The sequence below is a fragment of the Podarcis muralis genome, chromosome 11, assembly GCF_964188315.1.
Source record: "Podarcis muralis chromosome 11, rPodMur119.hap1.1, whole genome shotgun sequence".
Classification (NCBI taxonomy): domain Eukaryota; kingdom Metazoa; phylum Chordata; class Lepidosauria; order Squamata; family Lacertidae; genus Podarcis; species Podarcis muralis.
This window is the reverse complement of record NC_135665.1, coordinates 14,760,186-14,781,388: the sequence shown is the minus strand read 5'-3', so window position 1 is coordinate 14,781,388 and position 21,203 is coordinate 14,760,186. Positions and strand designations below refer to the sequence as shown.

The following is a 21,203-nucleotide window of genomic DNA, read 5'->3' as shown; positions in this document are numbered from 1 at the left end:
TAGCTTTTTAGATTTGTTTTTAATGGCACAGCAAAACGCATTGAGTTTGCTTTTTATGCATAATGAAGTTATGGCTCTTTTGCATTCTATAAATTTGCTTCAGTCCGTAGTTTTGCACAGTTATGGTCTTTGGTCCAGTTGAGAGGCATTCCAATGGCATATGCAGCCGCCCTCTTCTCATTTAGTTGAATGCTTCTTGACCATGGCTAGGTATTCCTGCACATCGTCTGGAGACCCCAAGACAATAGGCACACGCTGGTGAATGTTTTCAGGCACTATGTCCAAGACAGCCTCCTTGCCTGTTGTTGCAAGACCTCCAGCCTTCTCGATGATAAAAGCCATGGGGTTGCATTCATAGAGGAGCCTCAACTGGAATTACACATGTTAAAAATAACAGATCAGGCATCAGCACTGCACTTGAGCCAAATGCTATACTCAAAAGAAGAGTGTGCTACAGTTGTATAGTGCTCTCTGCACAGGTTTTCTACATTGCAAATGTCCACATGATTACTCAGAAATAAGTTTCATTGTGTCCAAAGGGGATTGCTCACAAACAAGCATGCTTCTAATGGCAGTATTGGTGCAGGTAGGAAACTGAGGTTCTCATTCCATGTTTATGCTTAGAGAGGCAGTGTGATATCATAGTTACATCCCCTCCAACATTTCTCCGATGAGTATAGGGACATCCTATTCTACATTTGGAAGCTTCTCCCAAGTTTGATTTCACCGTACACATAGACACATCAGTCACCTTGAGCCAATTGCAACCTCTCTGCCTCACCTATGTCACAGGATTGGTGTAAAGAAAAAATGTGAGGGAAGGGATCATGTACAACACCTTCCACAGATAAAGGGAATGATATAAAATTTTAGCGGTAAGCTGCCTTGAGTCCCTATCAAGGAAAAAGGTGGGATGATAATGATGATAGAAACTGAGAATGATTAGGAACATACCAGAGAGTAAATCCTATGGAACTCAATGGGACTTAGTTCTGAGTCAAAATGCTTCAGATGGCCGTGTAAGGCTGCCCAGTCTTGACCCAGTTACCTGGGAGTAAGCTCCATTGAATACAGTGGGGCTTCCTTCTGAGTAGACAGTGTCAGATTCCATTTGCAATAAAGGATTTGACACTCCCTGTGTTTCCTAAGAAATGTCTGGTTGCAGAAGCATTGCGATGAAAGACTTTTAAAGTGGATTGGTGACCTTTTCCTTCATTTGGTGCAGGGATTTTATTTTCCATTTCTGCACTTGCACTTACCGCTTTTAATTGTCCCCTGAGACGTGGAGGATAAAGGAAACGTGGGACATTCTGGGATCAAGTCAGAAACCAGGACTGCTTTTGTAATAATGGGGTCAGTTGGAAGGGCTGAAGTTACAGTAGGAATGGAGAAGCTGCAGCCAGTTCTTGTCAGACTTGTTGACGGCACAGCATGGCCAATGGTCAGGGATTATGGTAGTTCTGGTCCAACAGCATCTGAAGGGCCATAACTTCCATATTTCTGAGTTAGTTGGTTGGATCAGAACTGCAGAGAGAGCCAGGTTAGAGTCCTCACTCAGCCATGAGGTTCAATTGATGATATTTATTTAGTCATCTCTCAGGCTAACTGAATTCACAGGGATATTATTATAAGGATAAAAATTGGGTTGGGAGAGTGGAGAGAAGGGTGGGAACGATGTATATCAGCGTGAGTTCTTGGGGGAAAGGTACACAGGTAAATGCACAACTGGTCAACCAAACTATGCAAGAGGACAAAGCCTATTAACAGAAGTAGTACTGCCTTGCTCATAAGTTGAGGAAAAGGTCCTGTTTGTGACATTCTGTGTAAATGAGTAACTGCCTCTTATCTACAGGCTGGAGCAAGCATTGAAATGTAGTTCAGATCAGTTTTTGACTGAATAAACACAGGTCCTTCCCTTGCCCAGTTAAGAGTTGGGAAAGAGTTTGCCGTAGAAACCACTGCACTTTCTTCTCAGTTGTTGGAAGTCTGAGATTATACTTGAATGCCATGTTAGAGAAAAAAACTGTGAAAACCGAATGCAACTCAATAATGGTTGCTCTTTTGTGGAGCAGGATATTCTGCTCCTTATACAGTGGTACCTCAGGGTACAGACGCTTCAGGTTACAGACTCTGCTAACCCAGAAATAGTACCTCGGGTTAAGAACTTTGCTTCAGGATGAGAACAGAAATTGTGCTCCGGTGGCGCGGCGGCAGCAGGAGGCCCCATTAGCTAAAGTGGTGCTTCAGGTTAAGAACAGTTTCAGGTTAAGAATGGACCTCCGGAACGAATTAAGTACTTAACCCGAGGTACCACTGTAATGATACTAGATATCAAAACTGGCAATTCAACAATTAAGCAGTTTAGTCTTGCTGCGGTCTCATATGTCAGATAGATAGTCTTTTCCAAATTTCCCAGTTTTAGTTTATCCAGAATGAAGTGGTAGAAGCCTGAGCGGTGGTGTGGACTGTACCACTTCAGGTTGCAGGCAGGGGATGCCATTTTTTATTTATTCTCTCATGTACCAAGTTTCCTGCAAAACTAAAAGAACTAGCACATCAGGACAAAGATTCCAGCTCGCTCCCTGGTGTGCTAGTTTACTGATTGCAGAGTATGTTTAACACCGGGGGGGGGGGCACTATAAGCACTTTTATTTTTAAATTTTGTTTATTAAATTCCTGCAGGAAACTTGGTACATCCAAGGATCACAGGGTGGTTTACAATATAAAAAAACAAATATATATATAACATACTAGCAAATGAAAACAAGAACTCTCCCCCAATAGGATACCCCTATTCATGTATCTAGTGTGTCATATCTAGTTTAGCCCCCGTTTCAAGTTGTAAGCTCATAAAATTTTAGCTTTTAAGTTCCCCGAACCCAGGGGACAGGGAAAGCTCTGTATGTCGCAGGTGATTTAGGACAGGGTGTGAGAGAGAAATAAAGCTGAGTGCCTAAAGGAGTGATGCCATAAAGTATTGCAGCCAGTATTAACATAATTAGCAAGGGGAAAGGAATCCAGTTGGTGCTTATAGATAACAGCCTAGCCCAAGCGTATTTCATTCAGGAGCCTCTGATCCAGTACACAAAGAGGCAGAGATTTCCCCCAAGGATTGCTGACATTTTACCTACCACTTATTTCAGTAAATCTTTGCCTGGAAAAGGGTAACATAATGATCCACCGAGCCCCATTTTGTGCCTTTTAGAATGGGTGCTCTACTTATGTGATAAGCCCCTTACTACAGTGGTGCCTCGCAAGACGAAATTAATCCGTTCCGCAAGTCTCTTCATCTTGCAGTTTTTTCGTCTTGCGAAGCACGGCTATTAGCAGCTTAGCGGCTATTAGCGGCTTAGTGGCTTAGCGGCTATTAACGGCTTAGCGGCTTAGCGGCTATTAACAGCTTAGCGGCTTAGCGGCTTTAAGAAAAAGGAAACAAACTCGCAAGAACTTGCAAGACGTTTCGTCTTGCGAAGCAAGCCCATAGGGAAATTCGTCTTGCGGAACGACTCAAAAAACGGAAAACCCTTTCGTCTAGCGAGTTTTTCGTCTTGCGAGGCATTCGTCTTGCGGGGCACCACTGTATTTACTTTTTGTCCAGGTGCACTTTTGATTTATTGATTTATTTAATTTCTATACCTGGAGGTCTCAGAACAGTTCACTTCCCCAGAACTCCCTGCACTTTTGGTTGGGAGCATCACCCAGTTCCTTGGATGTTACACCATCACAGCGCTGCTCGATGGTGTCTTATCTTGCATAGCAGAGACGCCAGATACGTACCGGGGGAAGCCAAATGAACACAGATAGTCCTCCCGCTCAACTTACAAAGGGAAAGCATGAGTTCTCCCTGCCTTTTGTTAAATATAACAGTGCCTTTCTATGACCTTGACCAGAGTGCCCAGACTTTGATAACTAAACATGTAGTTTAGAAGGGCATTCAGTTGTAAAACATGAAGAAAATAGCAGCATCACATGATGAATTCTTGTAAAAAAATTAGGCATGTGCTAGCTATGTTACCTTTCCCTTGGGGCTCTTTGAATTGGCTGGATATAGGAAGATTCCTCCATACACCAGGGTACGATGCACATCAGCAACCATGGAACCTATGTATCTGCTGCCATAGGGAGCGCTACCATCCTAGAACAGAAGATTGGTGAAATATTGTATAAGTGGTCTGAAGTTCTACATTCCCCAGACTGATGCGAAATGGATAGCAGCTGCCTCTGTCCCAGGCTGGGTCCAGATGGCAGCTTCCTGGTTGGGTGCTGTAGCATTAAATGAGAAGGTCAGGAGGTGTTCCCAATAAATGGAAGAAGCCCTTTTGCCCAGGCCATCGCTAGGCTCGCTATAGGAAAGCCAGCCATGCAAATGTCAGTCATGCCTCTAAGTCACACAGGAAGACAAGGAATCAGTAAATGCTGAAGCACGCCATCTGAGCAGATTGCAACAAATTACAACGTTCCTAAGCTGTAGGAAGCCAGTCAGTCTGTGCAATGATCACTCATGTGCCTGTTGTATTGTGTTTACTACTGCCCATCAGAAATTCCCAGACAGTACAGTGGTAACGTGGTTGTCAAACTTAATCCATTCTGGGAGTCTGTTCGACTCACGGAACCGTTCAAAAAACAAGGTGCGCCTTCCGATTGGCTGCAGGAGCTTCCTGCGCTCAATCGGAAGCCGCAGAAGTCGGACCTTCGGCTTCCGAAAAATGTTCGCAAACCGGAACACTTACTTCCAGGTTTGCAGCATTCGGGAGCCGATTTGTTCAGGAGTCAAGCCATTCAACAACCAAAGTACCACTGTACAGTGGTACCTCGGGTTACATATGCTTCAAGTTACATATGCTTCATGTTACAGACTCCGCTAACCCTGAAATATTACCTCGGGTTAAGAACTTTGCTTCAGGATGAGAACAGAAATAGTGCTCTGGCGGCGCAGCAGCAGCAGGAGGCCCCATTAGCTAAAGTGGTGCTTAAGGTTAAGAACAGTTTCAGGTTAAGAACGGACCTCTGGAACAAATTAAGTACTTAACCTGAGGTACCACTGTACTTATAAATGGTGTGAAGCTGAGTACTGTGTGCAGGTAACAATTCACACACCTTCCCATCCATTTCCCTAAGAAGAGTTTTCACACCAGGAAACTTCTAATGTTCGAACCAAGTCTTAGGGTTCTCTGGACATGCCACGATGGCCATGGTTCACTTTGTACCCACAAAATTGTTTCTAAGATTTGTACAAAAAAGATTGGGTTGGATCCAGAGGAGCCTCTTTTGTTGGAGAAAGTGCTTTTGACCCAACGCACAGGTGAGGGTCCCACTGTGAAGTTATATAAAGCAAATATATATGTACTAAAATAAATGTCTTCCGGAATATCTTGATAGCAAATTTCTTTGCAGGATGTGAAAGCTCACCTGTGGAAATTTCTTATTCTTGAGATATTCTGTGACAGCAGGGTCAAAGTATGCAGCATATCCCTCGTTGAGGCTGAAGATATTTCCCTTTTTCTTTATTTTTACATCCCTGTTGACCAAAATGAATTCCCCAATGGCCTAGCATAAGAAAAAAAAACAAGCATTATCATTTGTACAGCATACACTTTATTCCTGAGTAAATTGCATTCGTCATTTACAAGACAAAACAAAAAATACCGCCATGTGAATCAGTGTCGGACAAGTTAATACAGGCAAAATAGTGCATGTCTACAAATGAGGACCAACCAGAGCATATTTACCAAGTGCATCCAGTTCACTGCAATTCCCTTGTGAAGGTATTAACGAGAGTCCTGTGTGAAGGAGTGTGAGGTTTTAATTGGGTTTGGTGGAGTCACAGATTAAATTTGCTTTTTGTCTCTTAGCGTGTTAGGCTGCCAGGGTTGTAGTATGGACTGTTGGGATCTGTAATTGTTGAGCGTGAGAGCTGTGTGTGTTGCAAGGTTGGTGAATATGCACAGGTTGACTTGAACTACAGGTTAGTTAGCGAATGTGGAATTTGTGTGCGTAGAGTGGAAAGTGGTTTTATGGATTTTGATGTTTTGTCCATTTTGTATGCTATATTGTTTAATTTTGTTTTCTCTTGTAAACTGCCTTGTGTTCCTTTCTGATAAAAGCAGTATATAAATTTTTGGGTGGGAAACTTCAAGCACTTAAGAATACCTTTTCCAATATCCTGTTTACTAGGGCAAGGCCTCAAAGCAGTTTGCAGCAACCTTTATCAATCTTGCCCTGTTGAAACTAGAATGCTCATGAAACCATTTGTAGGCAATGACCACAATGTCATTTCTTCACAGTTGTTTGAAGGAAAAAATGCTACTACATACATAGAACGTAACAGTCTAGCTGCTAAAAAAGAAACAAAAATAAAGTAAAGGACATGCAACTACTTGAGATATACATATTGGAGAATGCCGGGCTCTAACAATAGAAAATAAACTCCAGTTCTTTTAAAACTGAACAAACATGGAAAAACCCAAGCAAGGCTATGCAACCTTGCTTCATCTAGAAAGCAGTTTTAATTGAAGCTGCATGGCATCAGCTATGTTGAAACATGCTTTCTATTGTAGAAGCACAAAGATGAAAAGATTCTAGGGTGTTTAAGGTGCCTCTCTTTCTGACACACACGCACACACACACAAACGTGAACACCCCACTTACTCTTTAAGACATCAGATGCAATCTGAAAGTGTACAAGAACATCTGTTAACATGGTTTTGTTGAGATGTAGATGAACAGAAGATAGTAGCCATTTCAAAACAAGGCTGAGGGAAACACGCTGCCTTAAATTCCAAGCTCCTTAAATGTGTGGTTAGCCAGTGGCTCTCCAGATGTTGTTGGGTTCCATCTCGCATCTGCCCAATCTCACGTGGCCAATTATCAGGAATGATGGGAGGCGAGTCCAGCAACACCTGGAGCATCGTGATTAGCCATCCTACACACTAGTGCTAAAACGAAAGGCAGCCTTCATGTACCAAAAGGGTTTAAATTTCCTGGAAGTCTTAATTCGAATATGATGCATAATCACTTTTCAGAATCGCTTGCATTCTGTGGGGATAATGACCTCTGTTTTCTATGCTGCTGTGTCTCATTAAACAACCTGCAGGACATGCAAAGCTTATATTGTATAATTGGGGGTAGGGAGTTAGTCAACTCTTTCCCCTTTCTTTTAGTCCTTATGAGAGCAGTTCAAGTTTGGGATATTTTAAGGAACCAAGACAGTGCAAGCACCAGCTCTTTAATGAAGCTGCACACAAAGTGTACACTGGGTTTGCACTCAGTAGGCCACTATGATGGAATCCAGCGCCCCCTAGTGGCACCTGCAAGTAACAGGCTGGCTGGCACCTTGTTCTTCCTATCTGCTCTTCAGAGCTTTAAAATAATAATTGTACCCCACCCATCTGACTGGGTTGCCCCAGCCACTCTGGGTGGCTTCCATCATATATAAAAACATAACAAAGCATTAAACATTAAAAAGCTTCCCTATACAGGGCGAGGGACACGGGTGGCGCTGTGGGTTAAACCACATAACCTAGGACTTGCTGATCAGAATCCCCTGTGAGGGGGTGAGCTCCCGTTCCTCGGTCCCTGCTCCTGCCAACCTAGCAGTTCGAAAGCACGCCAAAGTGCAAGTAGATAAATAGGTACCGCTCCGGCGGGAAGGTAAACGGCATTTCCGTGCGCTGCTCTGGTTTGCCAGAAGCTGCTTAGTCATGCTGGCCACATGACCCGGAAGCTGTACACCGGCTCCCTCGGCCAATAAAGTGAGATGAGCGTCGCAACCCCAGAGTCGGTCACGACTGGACCTAATGGTCAGCGGTCCCTTTACCTTTACCTATACAGGGCTGCCTTCTAAAGGTTATATAGTTACTCATCTCTGTGACATGCTCCACAGAGTGGGTGCCACTACCAAAAGGCCCCCTGCCTGGTTCCCTGTAGCTTCACTTCTCGTGCCAGAAGGCCCTTGGTGCTGGATCTCAGTGTCCAGGCTGAATGATATCACATCTGAATATGGAATGTCTAGCTATCCTGGCTGATAGCTATCCATGGGTGGAGCTGAAGTAGAAGAGACTGAAGGAGCTCTGCATGAATGGAGATGAGCAATGGTGGCAGTGACTTGGCAGGGCAAATAGGATATGTAGCACCCCTGGAAGGAAGCTGCCCAGAGTGGCTGGGGAAACCCAATCAGATGGGCAAGGTATAAATAATAAAATTGTTGTTGTTGTTGTTCTTTTCTAGAGGAGAGTTGGGTAATCTTTGGTCCTCCAGATGTTGTTGGCCTATGACTTCCATCATCTCTGACCATTTGCTATGGTGGCTGTGACTGATGGGAGTTTGAAACCTACATCTGGAGGACCACTGGTTAGCAACTTGTGTTTCAGAGACACCAACTGCTTCCAATTATTATGTTGAAAATTCTGTACAATTTTTATCTTGTTTGTCCTACAACAACCCTGTATTTTTTTAATTTTCATTTTACTTAAAAGAAAATAGGGATTGAAAGATTCCAAGTATTTGCAACCCCTCCATTTGTTTGATGCACAGATGCATGTTTTAGTCCTTAAAAAGTATTACTTCACTTGACATTTTTTACGGTGGAATAAGCTCTATTAATTTCCCTTAGAATAAACTCATTTCCCATTTGTATAAAACGATAAAAATATATGAAAATTTCCCATTTGTATAAAATGATAAGAATATTTTTTTTAAAAAAAGCTTGACAACAAACAATAATATTTTCATAGGCCATAACAGCATTCCTTACCGGATCAAGCATGAAACAGTTGACACCACATTCGAGAGCGAGAACAAGCATGGTGGCACTGCCATAGAGGGCATAACCAGATGCCACAAGGTTGCGCCCAGGTTGCAGAGCATCCTTCTCAGACGGTGCACCAGGAGAAGTCTTGAATAAGAGAAGAACATAGGAGGCTTCTTCATGCAGAGAAAGGCCATTGGTCCATCGAGCTTTGGCAGGGGCTTCCCAGTGTTTCAGACAGGCGTTATTCCCAGCTCTGCGTGGAGATTCTGGGGACTGAACCCGGGATCTGCATGCGGAGCAACTGCTCTACCACTTGAGCTGTGACCCTTTCCCCAAGAACCTTAAAATCTGGACATTAAAAGCTTTTAACTTTAAGCTGTTGTTCTCTTCCCATTAAGCATCAAATACGGAGATGGTTAAAGAAAGAGGAAGAGTCATTGTCAGGAGCTAAAACAGAATTCTATGAGGCTGGCACAAGTTTAACGGCTCCATTTAGTGCTGGAGAGGAGTGAGGGCTCTGTGGGACACTTGCCTTTCCTCATCACTGTAGCAAACTATTACAGTGGTACCTCGGGTTACATACACTTCAGGTTACAGACTCCACTAACCCAGAAATAGTACCTTGGGTTAAGAACTTGGCTTCAGGAAGAGAACAGAAATCGTGCTCCGGCGGCGTGGCAGCAGCAGGAGGCCCCATTAGCTAAAGTGGTGCTTCAGGTTAAGAACAGTTTCAGGTTAAGAACGGACCTCCGGAACAAATTAAGTACTTAACCCGAGGTACCACTGTAATCTGAAGTATCTCATTAGGACTTCTGCTTGGCTTGCAAACAACTTCAATATTGGTTTGTGTGACTGTTTTATCTTTTCAAATTAGGTTGAGTAAGGAATCACGTGACTGCCAGCCTCACGTATGGCCCTGCTTGTGGGTTTAAAAGTCATGCTGCTTGCAGTTGCCATATCCACTAGCGTTCTGTCTCAGAATCCCTGGAGGTGGGCACTGGATTCAGGGAACATGTGGTACAAGGCCCAATTCCCTCCCCTTTCCTTTTTAAAGTTCTGGAGCTTGGAGGTGGTATGTTGTACCTCGGGATGCGAATGGGATTCGTCTGCACGTGCGCGGGTCGCCGCTTCCGCGCATGTGTGTGACGTCATTTTGACCGTCTGCGCATGCGCGCACGGCTTAACCCGGAAGTAACGTGCTCCATTACTTCTGGATCACCGCGGACGCAACCCCAAAATACTTAACTTGAAGCACATTTATCCCGAGGTATGACTGTACTCACAATTGTTTTTTACAAGAGTAAGGGGTCCCCAACAAAAGGTAGAGACTCCTGCCCACATTATCCACCTTTCAATTTCAGCTCCAAGTGCATCCCTGATTGGCATACCCATATGTGAGTGAAAATGGAAAAGTTACATGAATTATTAAGCCAATTGTATACATGCCAAAGTTGCAATGGAGGGATATTTGAGAGTCAAGAATGACAGCACTGAGCTGGATAGGCCACTGGAAGCTCCTTTTGACCCTTATATAGTAAATAAGCATAAAATAGATAAGACCTGGCTGTCAATACACTATCTTATTTTGCTGTTTGGCTGAGGTTAGTTTTTAAGTTCCAGAGTATATGATTCAAAGACATCTTATTCTAGAAGCTAAACAATTAAAATGGGGTGTGTGCCTTAGACACAATCAGCTTGCTTATTTAAAAACATGTTAGTCCAGAACTTCAGGTCTCTTTAAACAGTTTAACTGCCTGTCAAAATAAGGTACAAGTAATATCCTCTCTGGAGTTAACAGAACTCTTACAAACACAAGTGCTTTGAGGGTTACATAGCAAGTTTGCAGGTTATGCTGCAAGATCATTGCCCTGTGTGAAAAGTCAGTTTACACCGTTAAAACCCATGGAACAGATTCCATTAAACCAGCTAACCTCAATCCACTTCAACAAAAGAAAATCTGATATAATTTTATTTTTGTTTCACACATAACATTCACTCTGTTCAGTTAACCCTTGTCCCTACTGACTGACCCTGAGAACGAAAAATGTTCAATATTAATATAAGAAGAAACCCAGTCCTCAAAGCAGTGTATTTTCATCATTTCTTCCTATTACCTCACTACTTCCGTAAGCAACCATTAAATATATCCTACCTTTCTGTAGATAGCAAAAATGGTCCCAATAGAAACAAGGCAGTCAATGTTAGATGAGCCATCAAGTGGATCCATGCAGACTATGTATTTGCCCTAGAAGATAGAAACATTCAAATATTCTTAAAATAAACTAGATATGTATAGTGCTTGTTTCACTGCTAAAATACTCCGACTGAATAATGCTTGTGAGGGTGATTTTAGGCAACTTTCACACTAATGATGGCTCAATTGCCAATGGCTCTTATGTAGATGAGGATTAAGTGAGAAAGGAGAATCGTGTTAAATATGCGTTAGGTACCCACAGCCTTTTTTTAAACGTATTTTTTATTAAAGATTTCTTGGTTTACAAAAGTATGTGCAATGTCTCTTTTTTCAAGTTACATTTTCTACAGATCAGTTTCATTTGTTGAGACATTACTGTAACATTAGGAAGAAAAGGGGGAAAGGTGGAAGGGGCCGTGGTGAGTGGGGGTGGAGTCGGGTGGCGATGTTTCTATTTTACTCAATGCATGTGTGGGGTTTTGTGTCAGTGTCGTTTGTGCAGGTTCTCTTTACTATTCGCTTGTGTGACACGGGGAAAAAATGGAAGAAGATGCCTTCACCCCTGGTATGGCTCCCCTTTATCACATACACAGCCCAACAAGACAACGACAAGATCGATAGCATACAAATCAATATGGCTAACCTGATTCAAAAACACCCAGCTACCCCACTCACACATGAAACCAAAGTTCACCACAGCCAATCACAAACGAACAACCACACCCTAGACCAAGAGGCAAGGGCTGTTGTACAAAACCGATTACTTAAACTTTTGTTAATCTGATGAAAACTGTTGAGGGCATGGATAGCCAAAGTAGTGCCCCCAATATGTTGGTCAGTTCCAAATCCCATCAGCCGCAGCCATCATGGCTCCTTGTCTTCCTCCCTGTGCTTTTTTCTGCTACCATCACACTCTCCCAAATCTACCTCCCATCTTATCAGTCCCTCACACACATTAGTAGCACATGCACAGCTTTATTGCGCTCCATAGACCCAAAATACACAGTACAACAACAGCATATATCAACAGTTATAAAGGTGTACGATCGGCCTTGCTAGCCAATAGAGGAGCTTTAGCCTGTACGTACTGATTTCTGCTGGACTCCAACTCCCAACAGCCCCAGGCATGCATGGTCACTGGTCAGGGCTGATGGGAGTTGTAGTCCAGTAACACGGGGAGGACCTCAGGCCCTGCTGTGCAGCAGTTGTGGGGTGTGGCCCTGCCACTTCTATCCTCCCAAGAAATGTGTGCCTCCTACATCAGTAACAGGATACTTTTTGAATATCTCAACCAACTGGTGATTTTACATATAGTGCTATGTGTTCGCTGAAGAGTCCATGCTGGCATATAGAAGATGGCAAGGAAAACCAGTCCTGTATTTGGTCCCATCAAAGGAAGTTGAAGTCAGGTCCATCCCGGTGGGGCTGGGTGCTGATAAGCAGACTTGCCTCAACATACCTTCTTCAAAACTTTCCCAGATAATCCAAATTAATGAATTTGCTGTAGCTCAGGCAACAGGGAGTAAGAGTTTAGAGTGAACATCATCTAGTTTAGCCCCGACAGGAGTTATCAGGAAACATGGAATACCAATCCCACATTTGACAAGATAACGGGAATCAGAGGCTGGGCAGGGCTTAGCATGGAGAAACAGGTGGATGGAAAGGGTATTTACTCTCTCTGTTCATCAATTATCTTCTGCAAAATGCCTTTTTCTGGCTGTTTTTTCTGCAGTTGGGCTCACTTCCAGCCTTGAAAAACTTGGGAGAATCAACAGGCACTGAAAGGCTTATACACACCCCTTTTGCCTACCAGTTCTCCCCACCAATGCCCTCCCTACCATTTATCAACACAAGAAGGGAGCCATTTCGCTCACAATGTCTAGCGCCACAGGTAACAGAGCAGAGCCTGCTTACGTTTTCTGACCTCAGAAGGGCACTGCCCTTTGTCCTGTTTTCTGTATCTTAGGTTAATTTTTACATGTTTGAAGAGACAGCTGTTGCTCAATGCCAACGGGAAAGCAAGCATTGGGATAGTTTTGAGAGGTACTGACTTGTTTATCTTCTTCCACTATGAGGGCATCTTTGTTTTCTTCAGAGACAATCACACAAGTTGTGAAAGATGACTTCAGCATGTTGATCACCATGTCATTGGAAAGGACATCCAGTTTCTTGACTTGGTCTCCTGTGACGTTGGTAGAACCAGCAATTCCATATCTGAACAGGGAAGAATAGATGACCAGTAAAAGATTTGTGTGTGTGTGTGTGTGTTTAAATAAGTAGGGCGCATGTCCCGGCCACTCTTGTATCAAATATGATTTAGATCCCCAAATAATTTGGTTCCACCAGGTCTTGTTATCCTCAGTGAGGGTTGCACCCTTTCTTTCAATAATTAGTTAAGAGTTCTATATTGAGACAGGGAGGCAAGAAACAATTAGACAAGTATCTTGACTTATTCATATATATTTCCAAGATGATGTTTCTTTTGTAACTCTCAAAAGAGATCACACCACCCTTCTTAATTTTCATTTTAATTCTTAAAATCTTAATACACTAGTATGTTCTCTTACATCTCTGCTAAAAACTCCAACAGTGTAAATAAAAATATTCTCACAGCGCCTGATATTTCTACAACAAATTAAAAAATAGCTGCAAAAGATGCTAGTAGTGTTATTTCCACTCCCTGAAAGAGAATTGCCTGAAGAGAGTCAACATCTAGAAGCCTCCCCCAATGTGATCCAAGCAGTTAAGCACTTTTAAATCTCACTGATTTGAACCAACAAAACTTTAATTCATGGTTAACTTTCCATCTGAAATAGATGGGACTTAAAATGGCTTATTTTTAAACTGCCAAATATATACGTATTTTTAAAAAAACGGGGGACAAACTAATTATTTTGTTGTCCTTTAAAGCCATGTCAAGGCTGAATTGAGCAAGGGAACTCATGTGTGATTGAAGCAAGCACTCGTATATGAAAAAAAAAGCGTACCTTGAACTGTAAATATTACCTTGCTCCAATGCAACAAAGCTGTCCAGATTATAATCAAATGGGGCAAAGGCTAAAGCTTGCTTCTGTATTTCCCTGAAATTCTTTTAATGCTACTATTTTGCTTATGTAACCTTGTCTTTTAAATGTTTAATATCCTATAATTGTAATGAATTCATGCCATAATAAAATAATACAGATAAAATGTGAATATCACCTAGGACCACGTAGTAAGAAATTCTGCTGAAATGTTGTCTGAGTAACACATTAACAATTATGCAGATAAGAGAGTCACAGTGTATCAATAGCACCATAAACGGCTACTGTTCAACTTTGCTTTATATTAGCTATATATTGCAATTGAGGAAAGACCAACATAACCGCCTGATAAAGAGTTTTAACGAAATATGTGCAAACAGATGTACACATGGAGAGTGACAACATCAGTGTCTCTGTGCTTCCTCTTTCCATGGAGATGGAATTACAAAAGGTTGCACTTTCATCATGACTTGCTCATGAAAGAGTAAACATAGTAAAATGGCAATCGCGCTCAGGTTTCATTGTGAGATCTGTACTTCAAGACTTTTTCGGGTTTTGGAAGGGAGGAAAAAATGCATTTATATTGTGTTCCAAAAGGCGGAGAAATATGGGACTAAACCAAAGCTTCCTAAGCAAGGGCGCTTTTCCTCTTTCCTGTAGTGCTCTGAAATACTGTCAACAAACTTTTATATCCAGTTTACTTTATGTTCAGTTCATTAATATGTGTTTCCATGGAGAGGGAAAAGCTAAACAGGAGTAAGCCACCAACACCAACAGCTTTAAAATGAGATTTAAAAATCATAGACTGTTGGTGACTTCTGGTCATTATGACTGCATGCCTCTCAATACTAGTTGGCTGGGGAACAGAAGTGGAGAGCCTAGATGTCAACTTTGCGGGTTTCCCACAGACGTTTGGTTGACCACTTTGAAAACAGGATGCTGGACTAGGCAGACCTGTGATCTGATCCAGCAGAGCTGCTCTTACGTTATGTTGTGCATACAGGTTATGAAGAAATAGTGCGTCATGTGAAGTAACCTTCATACTGGTATGCACCACCAGATTAAAATGCAGCACCAAGATTTCTATTAGACAGGATGTGAAATATTCTAGTGCATGTCGTAAATACGGATATGGTATTAGATAGTTAGCAAATGAAACTTCATTGCCAAGATGAAGTATGTGATAGAAAGAAAGAAACCCAGGGCTTGGGAGTTAATACTTGATAGATGCCAATTTAAGGAGATTTTGAAGGCAAATGGCATCATAAACACTGGACTGGGCCCTAGAGAGACGCAGATAAAGATAGGAGTGGGTATTCAACTTAAGTTTTACTCAGGAGTAGACCTATTAAAGAGGGACGCGGGTGGCGCTGTGGGTTAAACCACAGAGCCTAGGACTTGCCAATCAGAAGGTCGGCGGTTCAAATCCCCACGATGGGGTGAGCTCCCGTTACTCCTGCCAACCTAGCAGTTTGAAAGCACGTGCAAGTAGATAAATAGGTACCGCTCCAGCGGGAAGGTAAATGGTGTTTCTGTGCACTGCTCTGGTTCGCCAGAAGTGGCTTAGTCATGCTGGCCACATGACCCGGAAGCTGTACGCCAGCTCCCTCGGCCAATAAAGTGAGATAAGTGCCGCAACCCCAGAGACGGCCACGACTGGACCTAATGGTCATGACTAAGCAAGCTCATTAATGTCAACAGGTCTACTCTAAGAAAACCTTAGTTGAATACCACCCAGGGAGTATACAGAGAGCACCCGGCCCATGCAGATATTTGGGCCCTGGACTCAAGGCTGATCTCTTTCTCAAGCAAAGACAACATTTGCTGGCATCTTGGTGGATCCTGGGCTGCTTCAGAGTCCCAAGCAGAAACCTCAGGAAAGAAGATATAATATAGGGGAAGACCACTTCCAGGTTATTATGGGGGGGCGGGGGGAGCAGACTTTTCTGGACTACAGCTCTCATCATTTTTACCTATTGATTATGCTGGTCAGGCTTATGGGCGTTGGAGGACAACAACCAAGGGAACCACGCCTTCCCCTGCGCTAGGGCCCTGGGCTGCTGACCCGGGACACTTGGCGGAAGATCTGGGGTGGGGGGGCTGAGGAAGGCAAACCGAAGCGCGCCCCCCCCCCCCGCTTAGGGAGGAGCAGCGACGGGCGAATTCAAGGATGCAGGTATTCGGCGGACTCACAGGTTAGCGATGCCCGCCTTGCGCACGGCGGTGGAGATGGCCTTGACAGCCGTGCATAGCGAGTTCAGGAGCTGCGTGAGCTCCCCGGTGCCCCGGGCTTTCCTGCCTTCCTCCATCACGAACCGAGTCAGGGTGGTCACGTTCGTGTCGAAGGTGGATCGGTCCGTCATGGTGACTGGCACCCAAAGCAGCAGCGGCGGCGACGAGAGGGTTGCTGTAGCTGCGCTCTGGAGACGACAGCTTTCTCTGGAGCCCGGAACTACAGTATCTACCACTCCGGGGCGGGAAAAGTGGGTGGAAGGAAAGAGGCGTCGACCTTCCCTCGCTCAGCGGACCAATCCTGCCAGGGGGCGGGGTGGGGGCGGCCCTATCCCGGCTCAGGGGCGGGGGAAGGAACTTAGGCACCTCCTTGCGCATCCAGGTGTTGCAACGTTCCATCGCTGGACCACTCCGACGCTGCTGGAGATGCTGGGGGGAGATGCTGGAATGGGGCTGCGCTCGCGTGGAAGGGAGAGGCGGAGGAGGGGGAAAAGAGAAGCGGGAAGCAGAGAAGAGGAGGGCGGGCCGGGGAAGTGGCCAGCGAGGCGGTGGGGAGGGAGAGCCGGAGGTTGGCTCTCTGCAGCGGCGCTGGACGTATTTTTGTGCCGCCTTCTGTTTGCTTAGCGCTGGGCGGGGAACTTCCTTGACCTCGTGATAATAAGTGGCAATTTAGGCGGAACTTGGCATAGGGATCCTCTTGGGGACTTCGTTCAAGCCCTTCAAAGGCGAAAATAGAAATAAAAAGAGTGGTAAGAAAACTAAATAGGATTCGTGGGGGCTTCAGAATGTTGCAACCACTGGAGCGTCATGTATTCCCGCCTTATTCCTTCAGGAGCAACAACGTTTGAGTCGGCTGGTAGCTTCTGCATCCTAGTGGATTCAGCTACCTTTTCACAATACAGTACAGTATTCTAATTTTCTGAGATTGTTAATTTGGGGTTTTCATCAGCTGTACGCCATAATCATCACAATTATAGCAAATAAAGGCTTGGCATATCTCGCTTTGCATGTCATGAGTCTATCTCATATATTAGTTTCACCTTACTGAATTACTGAAATAAATGAACTTTTCCATGATATTCTCATTTTTCGAGTTTCACCTGTAGATCGGTAAAGAAAAAGCGTTTTGTATGCGATATAACACTGTGACGGCAGATGGCGCTGTGGAATTCCGTTTTTGCCAACAGCGATTTCTCGTTACAGTATAAAGGTTACAACGCGTTTTTCTGAAACACTCTTTGGATGCGTCTAGAACCAGCCTGTGACAGTTGCTATTACTATTAATGACTACTAGGAATACCTTCCAAAGGAAGAAGCCTTTTTACTTTCGAAGTAGGTGCCTTCCTGTGCCGAAGATCCATGGTGTTGGAAGGGCCATAGAATTGCAGGATGCAACTCTCTAAGACAGGGGTCAGCAGACCTTTTCAGCAGGGGGCTGGTCCACTGTCCCTCAGACCTTGGGGGGGCGGACTATATTTTGAAGAAGAAAAATGAACGAATTCCTATGTCCCACAAATAACCCAGAGGTGCATTTTAAATAAAAGCACACATTCTACTCATGTAAAAACACACTGATTGTGGGACCGTCCGCGGGCTGGATTTAGAAGGCGATTGGGCCAGATTCGGCCCCCAGGCCTTAGTTTGCCTACCCATGCTCTAAGATGTGGCTGTAAAGCAAAGGAGAGCCCCCCCCCCACATGGTCCCCCAAGGCAACTGTTCTGCTGTCAAACAGCTCTTTCCCTTAAATACCCCCACATCCTCCCAAAGGCCATCTCTCACTTTCATACAGCTTTTATCATTAGGACGTTCATCCTGATGTTTAGCTGAAATCAACTTGCCTGTCATTTTCACCAGAGAACATAGGAGCCAACTCCTAGGGGCTGAGGTCCCTTTGTGAGCCCCCCCCCATTAAAAATTTGAAGGGGTCAGCCCCCCCCCCAACAGTTCTTGGGCATTGTCATTCAAAGTGTTTGTGCACACAATGACTTGTGATTGATTATTCAGGGCAGAGCTTTTGTGGGCCTCCTCAATATTTTATTTAAGTTGGCCAGAGAACGAGCTGGTCTTCATGCTTTTCATGATGACAGCCCTTCAGATAGATGAAGTCTACTGTCATCATGTTTCCCCTTAATCTTCTCTTCTTGAGGCTAAGCATACGAGCCTGCAGGAACAGGTCAATGGGTGCGTCCAGTCCTGCATCCTCTTCTCCCAGTGCCAACCTGCAGGAAACCCACAGGTGGGACATGAGCACAGGAAGAGAAGAAGAAGAAGAAGAAGAAGAAGAAGAAGAAGAAGAAGAAGAAGAGGAGGAGGAGGAGGAGGAGGAGGAGGAGGAGTTTGGAAATGGGACTCCATGGAAGGGGTGGAGGGAAGTCCTGAGATTCTGGGGAAATCTCTGTATATGGATATAGATTTGGTTTTTTATAAGTTTGTACAGTCATACCTCAGGTTACAGATGATTCAGGTTGTGTTTTTTTGGGTTACGGATGCGCCGAAACCCGGAAGTACCAAAACGGGTTACTTCTGGGTTTCAGCGGTCATGCATGCGCAGAAGCGCTAAATTGCTCTTTGCGCATGCACAGAAGTGCCGAATCGCAACCTGTACGTGAGCAGGTGCGGTGCTGCAGGTTGTGAATGCTGCGGGTTTCGAACATGCCTCCCGCACGGATCATGTTCGCAACCCGAGCATCCACTGTATTGGTAAAATCAAATAAAAATGATTTAAAAAAAATAATAATGAAATGTCTAGGTGCAAAGTATAGGTTCAACTGTTATTTACTGCATGTAAAAGAAAGAGGAAGGAAGGATAAAAAGGCAGAACATTTCAGAAAAAAGAAAAGCACACAGCAGCAGCTTATTTCAGTTCCTAGCTGCCATGGGCGTAGCCAAGGGGGGAGCAGGGAGGGGCAGCTGCAGTTCTGCCCCTCCTAACAAAAATCCTCGCTATGCCCATGCTAGCTGCAAGCTCTTTTCTATTTATACAATGTAAATAAAAAAAGTTTTACAACTAGAAACTCCAGTAAACTCCCGGGACCGTAGCTGGGCAGTCTTGCCCCATTTACTAAGCTTAGCATAACACAGCAGCAGTGCCACCCCAACTCACTGAGTACCCTTGTTAATTTAAACAGCCGGCTGGAGTGTAAAACTATTGGTCAGAGGCTTGAACAGCAGCATAACTTGCCAAAACCGCTTTTTAGCTTCATATACAGCTAATTAAGGTGGTGTGGTTGTTTGCAGCCTGCATTTTAATGTATTGCAAATGCTGTAGAAATTAAATGAAGAAAAAAAATAATTGCAAATCTCCACACACTCCTTGTTTGCTCAATACTAGCTTTCATCAGTGCTGTTTTTCCCGGAAAAAGAGGTTTCGGAACTCACCAAGATCGCCTCTCCTTTGTTCTCTTAGAATGGCAATTTCACCCACCTGAGAAGTGCCAGAACTGAGCTCCCACTGAAAATAAGGCCTGGCTTTCATTTCATTATTTTCCCATTTGCAATCTTACATAGTTAATATAGTTAAATTTAGTAACCTCTCTCACATACATGGTTTTGTCAATTATGCCACGTATATACTACTGCCAAGATCACTATACCTTAACAAAAAGTTGGATGAAACTTCGCAAAGTTTAACACAGATGCAGCTTTCTAGTAATAGACTACATCAGTTAAACCTGATCCCATATAACACCATGGGTAGGCAAACTAAGGCCCGGGGGCCAGATCTGGCCCAATCACCTTCTGAATCTGGCCCGTGGACTGTCTGGGAATCAGCGTGTTTTTACATGAGTAGAATGTGTCCTTTTATTTAAAATGCATCTCTAGGTCATTTGTGGGGCATAGGAATTTGTTCATTATTATTATTTTTCAAAATATAGTCTGGGCCCCCACATGGTCTGAGGGACAGTGGACCGGCCCCCTGCTGAATAAGTTTGCTGACCCCTGTAATAACACAATGAGGATAAGCATTCATTTGCCTTTACGGTCTTCCATTTGGAAAGGTGGAATTGCCTGCATTACACAAGATTAGCAGCAGGAGGCATTGCTTTTTCATTGTATGAATCTCAAAACCTCACACCCACAGTCCTTTTCCTGACATGCCAGATACTGCTCTCAGCAGCCCACTTGTCAGAAGAGTTATTAAACCCAGAATGCTGCATGCGAGATGGGCCAAGCAAGGGGAACACTCCATGCACATTCTTTTAAAAGGTTAGGTCCTCTGTGTGTATTTCATTACAGTAAGAGACTACAGCAGCTTGCCATGTGGATGAGAGACACCAAGTGATACGCAGCAGATTTGCAGCCGCCTTGCTAATCTGAAAGTGTTTCAGCCTGTTTGCTAGAGTGACTGAGAACTGCTAGCAGAAGGACAGGAAGGTGAAGCTAAACAGCAGAAATAGTACCTTGGGTTAAGAACTTTGCTTCAAGATGAGAACAGAAATCGTGCTCTGGCGGCGCGGCGGCAGCGGGAGGCCCCATTAGCTAAAGTGGTACCTCAGGTTAAGAACAATTTCAGGTTAAGAACGGACCTCCAGAACGAATTAAGTTCTTAACCCGAGGTACCACTGTATTTTAGATTCAGGTAGGTACCCGCGCTGGTCTGTCGTAGTCATAATAAATAACAAGGTGAAAGATTTTTTAAAATTATTTATTTAAAGATGATCCAAAAAGAACTCCCTTAAGAGAATCAAGTCTTTTTGTCTTAAGAGAGTCTTGAAAAGAATCTTTCATAAACAAACAAACAAACAAACAAATAAACTATTTATTTTAGGTTAGACATCAGTATGTAAAACCAAGGCAAGTTTCATCACAGAAGGATATTGAGAAATCCTATCTGCCTTTGGTTACACTAGGCATAACAACTGACAGCTTCCCCAACTGCTATTCCAGTGCAGCAAGCCTTAGGAAAAAGGGAGACGAATAACCTTAAGAAATGAGGATAGGGCAGGGTTAGAAAATCCATAACCGAGGCTATTTATAGTGCAGCCCTCTTCAAGTCTACAGCCC

General features: G+C 43.9%; 1 protein-coding gene across 1 annotated transcript; it reads right to left on the bottom strand.

Moving 5' to 3' along the window:
• LOC114606603 (fructose-1,6-bisphosphatase 1-like) lies at positions 1 to 16,432 on the bottom strand. The gene is made up of 7 exons (XM_028749033.2): positions 16,160 to 16,432; positions 12,995 to 13,157; positions 10,902 to 10,994; positions 8,753 to 8,893; positions 5,410 to 5,547; positions 4,016 to 4,135; positions 1 to 369 (listed from the first exon to the last, which is right to left on the bottom strand). Exons 1-7 carry the CDS (start codon positions 16,327 to 16,329, stop codon positions 178 to 180), a joined length of 1,017 nt encoding a protein of 338 aa, XP_028604866.2. The 5' UTR covers positions 16,330 to 16,432; the 3' UTR covers positions 1 to 177.
• Between the last annotated feature and the right edge of the window lie 4,771 nt (positions 16,433 to 21,203).